Source organism: Sardina pilchardus, chromosome 6, assembly GCF_963854185.1.
Source record: "Sardina pilchardus chromosome 6, fSarPil1.1, whole genome shotgun sequence".
Classification (NCBI taxonomy): Eukaryota; Metazoa; Chordata; class Actinopteri; order Clupeiformes; family Clupeidae; genus Sardina; species Sardina pilchardus.
This window is the reverse complement of record NC_084999.1, coordinates 17,459,472-17,467,424: the sequence shown is the minus strand read 5'-3', so window position 1 is coordinate 17,467,424 and position 7,953 is coordinate 17,459,472. Positions and strand designations below refer to the sequence as shown.

At 40.1% G+C, this 7,953-nt stretch overlaps 1 protein-coding gene across 1 annotated transcript in view; it reads right to left on the bottom strand.

Annotated features, from left to right (window-relative positions):
* Nucleotides 1-6,326: 6,326 nt before the first annotated feature.
* Nucleotides 6,327-7,953, bottom strand: part of syngap1b (synaptic Ras GTPase activating protein 1b) — a 98,470-nt gene continuing 96,843 nt past the window's right edge. The window contains exon 22 of the mRNA XM_062539697.1: nt 6,327-6,614. Coding sequence (XP_062395681.1) covers nt 6,327-6,614 — 288 coding nt within the window. The remainder of the gene's footprint in view (nt 6,615-7,953) is intronic.

Sequence of the window (7,953 nt, the reverse complement as noted above, 5' to 3'; positions counted from 1 at the left end):
AGTAGGCCCCTTATGGATTTGGCTATGGATTTGTTTTTCAACCAAATGATCCAAACTGCCCAATGTTTCAATGTCAGATGAAGAGTAGCCTACCTACCCTATATTCAGTAAGAAATCAAATGAGGGGAAGTTCAGTAAGAAAAAAAAAAATAGGGGAACTTCTGAAAGAATGGCCTTGTTCAATATGTAGGCTACCGTACATTTGCACTTATTTATCAGGTAGGCCTAAGCATTGTGAGGATATTTGCATGATGATTGTTACATGTTTTGTCCATAGTAAGAGAGCTGACAAGGGAAACAGCAGGGTTGACAAGACAGGAGGCACTTTCTACATACATCATCCTTACCACATTTTGCCTCCTGTGTAACGTGAAGATGTTCTACTTTTGGTAAGAATTGTTGTATTAATAAAATTATATTTTCTAATAGATCTAATACAATAGTTTGAATGACCATGGGTGTCAACCCTACTACCATGATTAATTAGTCTAAAATCTGAAATCAGACCACCTTTCAGAATATGTTTCTCAAATTTTTCTTATCCAAAGGTATTTTGCTTGTATGTTCAGACCTTTGCTTTGTTTTGCTTGGCAACAGAACTTAATGACACTGCAATCTATTTCCATCTGTAAATATTGATGGGAATCAAGATACATAGGCTACATCAACACAATAATGAAATAACAAATTAATATATAATGGAATTAGTACAACAAAATCATGTTGACGATGTAACACTAACTAACACGGCAAGGTGTGGCCAGAATTCATACCATCCCTTTATCATATGGATGTGTGTTTAGTATGCTACAAGATTAATTTGATATACTTTTTAATTGTATTAGCCTAACCTTTAAACTAAGACACGGAAACAGAGGGTTGACACTGATTCATGCCAATGTTAGTTTCTCTTGGGAAAAGTAACAGGATTGAGTGTAACAGAGTTGAGAGGATTTTAAAGTTATTTGCTGAGTAGATAGTCACAGGAGCATATGCACTTTGATTATAACTAAAAAAAATATTGAAGAAGAAAAATATTAAGATTTGCCATAAAATTGAAACATAGATGTTTTCAGTATATTTCATGTACTGTAAGTTCACCTCTGAAGTTCACAGGCTACAAAGGCAGGCCTCAGAATTATCAAGCCTATAATAACAACACTGATTTACCTATAAGAAGCTTTCAGAATTAGGCTACTTTCAAATTCTGGAGTTTAGTAAGTGGTATGGTAAGAGGCTGTTCTATTGTAATAAAAATGGGTCACATGACATGATTAGTTAAGAATTTAATTATTTCTTTATTTATTTGTTTTATTATTTTCATTTCTATGATTCACCCACCCAAAAATATAAATTCCAGCTTATTCAAAAATGAAATGAGGGAATTATTATCCACTGCATCAAATAAATTAAAGAATGAAATGAAAGTAGCAATTATAGTAGTAATAATGGTAATATTAATATTATTACAATAATTCAATAATCAGTATATCAACATTCATAACAAATCCATGTACATTGGCAATACACTCTGAAATACCACTCTTTCCATTTATATGTACAAAATATCCTCACATGTCTGTCCATTTAAAAAATGATATATAAGGGGTGGGGGCTTATGGCTTGTCAAAGAGCATGGATATGGCTGGCGAATGGACAATAAAGATCATATGAGGGCACGTTATAGAAGGAGGCACACTTCATGATTCACTCTATACATGCACAAGGGCAAAAATAAACACTTTGTCTCAATCTTTGCTGTGGCAGAGTTGCTCAGCAAGTAACACTGGCAATGAAAGCCTACCCTGCTCAAAATAAATGAGTGGGTCAATAAAGGAGGTGGTCAGTGGCAAAAATATTTTTGATACGGCCATGGGGCTTCTGGTGGACATAAATCAAACTCCAAGCCCAGCGCAACAAAGCCAGAGTCTAGGTAACAAAGCTGCATTGCAGTGTACCGCAGAAACAACTGATTGGGAACAAAATAAATAAATAAATAAAACTCAAACCGTCAAAATACTCATAGCACTTACAAGGAGTAATAGCAATGAGAATGTATGCAAGTGGAAATATGTTCCTTAATATTCTATACTGTAGATACTATAGATATATACAAACATTGCTTGATCACCCAAGGGCCCTTTGAAAATGCCTCAATCAATGAGAAAAATGAGTGCAAGCCAGACACTGGCATAATATAAGGGAGACTTGGGTGATGCAGGATGTAAGAGACAGACTCAGATTGTTTGGTCTGTGCAAAAAAGTGCTTCCCAGTTGTTTTAATAGCCTCTGTGAGCCTCTTGGTTTGCTAGGGCTTCTCCTGCACCACACATATTCTTATTAAACAAAGAGAGAGATAAGAATACCGAGGGAAAAAATCATCCTGTACACTGCATATACAAACAAACTGTATATACACAGACACATACCATATATACACATACACCCAGTATATACACACAGACTGTACACACACTGTATATACACATACATTCACTCACAACGTATCAATTTTTTATCATCTCTCTCTATGTTTGATGTGTAGACTTTTTTCTGACGGCAAACAGAGGAAGCAGAGGAATATAGGCTGCAGGGCAATGGAGTCCATACAAAGAAATCAATCAAGGTATTTGAAACGGAAAACCTGGCTCCAGAATTCAGTTTCTATACTGATCTTCAAGACTCGCTGCAGTCCAACTAAAACAATGTAACTTTGGGGGCCAGTCACCGGAAAACAACTGGATTTCCGCCTCCAAATAGTTGTTGTCATCGTCCGCATATGAAGAGCTCCACGGCGATTGTCGAGACAAAAGGAAAAAATAAATCAAATTGCATCCACTTCCTCTCTTGCAGTGAGAAGAGGTGGAGTATATAAGTCACAGCAACGTTCAAATCCTTAAAGAAGGGAAGTGGGGGAGCAGGTAAAACAACGTTTTTATTTCCTCCTCTGTTACGTTGTCCATGGAAGATAATGCTCTCCAAAAAGTTGTTCTTCCAAAAGATTGTCTTTAAAGTAACTAGTTGATCAATAAAAATGACTCATTCCTGCAGTATACTTGAGGAAAATGGTCACTTGTTTTTGATATCTGCATTGGGAAATCTCAATATAAGTATTTCAAGATCAGGAATATTATATAAATGATAAAACCATGTCCGCCGATTTCTGACTGCACTGTCTCCACAGTAGAAAAATGCACTCTGGGCCAGTATTTTTGCTGACTAAAGCCTGTGCATATTTTGTTACCTTTAAATCATCAAAGACACAGAGTGAAAAAAAGCAAAATAAAAGACGGTCTTGTATAAGCCTGGTAAACAAATAATGGCCATTACTAAATGAAATCAAAAGTAGTGGCGAGATAAGAAGTTGAAAATACTATTAAGAAAAAATAAAAACAATTAACAAAGCACCTTTGAAACATATCTTACCCCAGGACTTAACATGCACCTGTATTCAGCCTGCTTTGACTTTCTTTTTTTTTTTTTTTCGGCCATTCAAACTGGCCTTCTTCAGGCATCATGGGAAGATGGATTTTTGCATGCTTAAGACAACAAAGGTCTCGCCTTGTTTCTCAACACAATCACACTTCCCAGCATGGATGCCAAACTGGGAAACACCCACACGTTGAAGAGAGAGAGAGAGAGAGAGAGAGAGAGAGAGAGAGAGAGTTAGATAGAGGGGGTCGGGAGAGGAGTGTACTGGATACTCATATTCTGTTACATATCTTCACACTGGGGACCCTTGTGGCACTGAGGCTTCTATTATGAGAATGGAGTTTGGTAAGAGCCTCAGTTTCTCCTTCTGTCAACGAACCGAATCATGAGATACTGCCCTTGAATTAAAGCCAGGCCATCCTGAGTACCGCCCTGGCTGCATCAGCCAATCAGGTTCCAGATTGTCCGCCATGAAGCTGTGTGATTGGCTGGAGGGAGAGAAGGAAGATAGAGAGAGAAGAACAGGGGAGGAGCTTGGTAGAGTGCTATCCAATCATTGCTTCTGATAGATGGATGAACCACTCAGAGGCAGCCATTCATTTACTGTTTTTTTGCCTGTTTATGTTCATTTGTGAGGCAATGGTTTGTTTACCTGAGTCTCTCAATTCTTTGTCTGAGGTATATTCATGGCACTGTGCATTGTCAACCCTGTAGTCCTACAATGCATCTCCCCTATTGTAACACGTTGTATTTATTACTAGATGCAGCACAGGTCATTTAAAATGATAGCCCTCAATCTGCTTTTTTTTTATTTTTCACTCATAAATCATATCATCACCAGTTCCTACCTTTCCCTGGCTAGACACTCTTCTGGACGTTATAGCTCAATAATTTTATTGTATGATTTGTCTCTCATGTGCCTACTGCACATGGTAGCCTGTGGTAAAGGCATTTCAACACTGCATGCTGAGCTTGCTGCATTTCTACATTATTTTAAGGCCTAGTGTATGCACTTGCAAAACAAATGATAAAGGATAAATGAGGCATGGGTTAACTTTTGTCCTTTCCATAAAAACTAGTTGCGCATGAAGAACAATAGGTCATTGCATCAGCACGACAATGCATATTTACATGGATGTCTTGCGCAAATTTAAAGCAAAATGGTAAGAAAGTCACTCTTCCGCACAAGCATCACAATGAACAGTATACAGTACACACGGAATGGGACAAATAGAAAGGAAAAGGGATGAATAACATAGAACACGACTAAAGATATGCTAAACACAGTCCACCTTAGTACATTATTGTAGGTATCTGGCATGCTTTTAAGAAACCATTTTACAATGTACAAAAAAGCTCGCTTTGAGCTTTGCAGAACGAACATTTTACCTGGGAAAAAAAATTTTGCTGTCTTTAGGGCCAGTATGTGTTACCAAGGATCAGTCAAGGGTTAATCGAAAAGTAAAAATGATGACATATTTCAGTCTCACACCTCTCCTAAAAATTTGCCATAACTAAGGACAAGAACTTACATTTCAGTCAGATAACTCCCAAACATTATTTGTCAACACTGATCTTCTCAGTGGGGCACTTACAAATACTCTTATGGACAGCTGTCTTGAGGCATATAGTGACGTATAGAAAAATAGATGTTATTTCTTTACACATATATAGATATATATATACCTGCCATTATTTCCCATTAATGCTCTGCCGTCTTTTCTTTTGATTGGCAGGCGATAGGTTACCTGACAGAGTCCACCTCATCTTCCACTTCCTTCATGGCCATCAATGCAGACGAACATTACATTTTTTCCACCCACCCTCTCTACCTCTCTCACACATACACACACACACACGCACGCACACACACATACACATACACACACACACACACACACACACACACGTGCACATATAAACACTTAGACATTTTGACAGTAGGCTGTAAATGAAAAAGGAGCAGCGTAGACGAGGACAGATGGACAGTGGGTGAATGAGAGGCAGTGCTATCACACAGACTTGCTCTGGAAATGGCACGGTTCGTTTCTGTAGCACCAAGTAATCATCATCAGGTTCTGAGATTGAGAAGAGAAAACAATGCAAGTCCAGTTCGGCGAAAAATAAACAAACAAAGAAGAAGTTAATTACAATTTTGGTGACTATAACCACTTCCCTCAAGTGTTTTTGAAGTTGTGAAATCCACAAAAAAAGTGGACTTGGTTTGTCTTGGACACAGTTTTGTTCAAATGGCATGGTACTGAAAGTTCTCTTTGATTTTCTGATTTACACTGTGTAATTCAACCACTAGTGATAACATTGCTAGCACATTTTGCTTTTTTTTTTAACCCTGTTTATAGATGCTGAAAGGCACTACGGAAGCTAGACCACATGAAAATGTCTTCACCAAAGGATGTTTATAGCAGTTTCAAGACAGAAGACAACTACGACTGAGTCCATATGATCAAGATTCTACTTATGGGTTCTCGTTTGCATTCTCCATTAACCATGTTGTGGTCAACAAGTAAGAGGATTGTTAAAAGCTTTCTTTAAAAAAACCAAAAAAAACAATATGATATTCCAATGATATCCAGGAGATTTAAAGTATTGTCACTCGTCTTTAAAGACATATATTGACCAAAGCCTTTTTGGATCTTTGGAGAGCAGATCCCTTAAGAGCCCTTGATTCTCTTCTGTTCAAGCTATTTGTAAAATATATGCTGCCCCCTCACACAGAACTCTTCTCTCTCTCTGGTTTGAGCTCAGGATATAGCAAAAACAAAATGGTGCGATGAGGAGCTTGTCTAGGGACATTAGGGTCACTTTTTTCAGGCTCTGGGTCTTCTCTAATTCATTTGGTTTTTGGTGTTGTTATCGACCTGCTCCCCCTCCTGCTAGGCCAGACTGTCTGGTGACTTGGTTGCTGGGGTGCTAGTTGCCGTTGTGACTGACAATGGGCTGGGGTTTTGGTTGCCACGGAGCTCTCCATTCTGTCTGTGGTGAGGGTGAGGAGGGGGACGAGGAGACGGGGCTGACGGGGGGGACAGGACTCCGTTCCGGGGGGGTTTGTCTGAGGAGATTCCAGAGGAAGAGACTCCATGGTCAGCTGCGAGGGCTATTCCTCTTCCTCCTCCTTTACTCACACTGCGGTCTGCTGAACCCAAGGAGGAAAGCTGGCCTTCCTAGCAAGACAGAGAGAGAAAGAGAAGCAGAGAAGAGAGGGGAGGAGGAGAAGGGAGGAAAGGAGAGGAGAGGAGAGGAGTGGAAAAGGGGTGGGGTGGGGGGAGCATATGGAGCGTGGAGGTGGAGGGTGAGGGAGTGGGTCGATGCCAAAGGTCAACCAAGAAGAGCGGACAGTCATGGGTGAGGTGTGCATGTGACAGGGCAGAGACAGTGTCCAGAGAAGCGCAAAAGAGTGTTGGGTGAGAGAGAGGGACGTTCTCCAGAGAAAAAAAGCGGATCAATACAGTGGTGGAGAAGCGCCAATAGATCAAAGCAAGAGATATTGGGCCGTGTGAAGAGTCCAAACAGGGGGAGATTGAATGAAAGGGAGGAAAACCATATTGAAAATATCAAAAGAAATACAGTCAGAGAGAGAGGGAGAGAGAGAAGGTGACAAGGGATTCAAGGAGTGGCGGACAGGGAGGAGGAAGAGGAGAAGGAGGAGGAGGAGGAGAGAGGAGAATGAGTTACAAAGCAGAGAGATGAGAAAACATACACAGCAACAGAGGAGAAGAAGGGGGGACAGAGACAAGAAAGGGATGGGGAAGGGGGTTAAAATCCAGGGGCAAATAACTCCAGGGGTAAATATGCTGGGTGGTCTCCACAGTGGCTGTGTATACTGGAATGTGTGTAGGGGGGGTAGTAGTAGGGTGGAATCAGTCCGTCTAATTGGGATGTCATGGAAAAGGAACATGATTCTGAGGACAGTGCTGAAGAGAAGCGTGTCCATTTCTGACTGTCTGTCTGTCTGACATCCGGAGAGCTTGGAAAAAAAATCCTGCCCTCAGAATCATGTTCACGCTAAAACGGTAAGGGTCTGGACCGGATCAGTTTCATTACAGTCACTGACACAGCGGATAGGACCACGGCTGCCTTTATACACTGTGGTGTTGAAGAAATCAGAAGAAAGAAGAGACAAAACAAGGTTCAAACCATTCACTCTGGGGTCCACTGTGTCCTTCTCAGTGAGAGCCCACTTATACTTACTTTTACAGACATTTCGCCAAGAGGGCTTCTCATGTCACTCACCAGAGTAATACAGCGCAATCATGTCATGATCATATCCAACAACCATCTGACAATACACATATCAGCATGCAAAAGTGACAGAGCGGTGTAGGAGGGAATATAGCCATAATGTTTGCCAGTAGATCTTGTCTTAAGTAGATAAACTTATCATTTTAAATCAAATTAAAACCTTTTTTCACACTACCAATCAGACTTTCAAGCCCGTGCCCATTACAACGATGGGTTCATTTTGTTTTTCTCAATCACCTATATAACACAGTCAACAGTCTG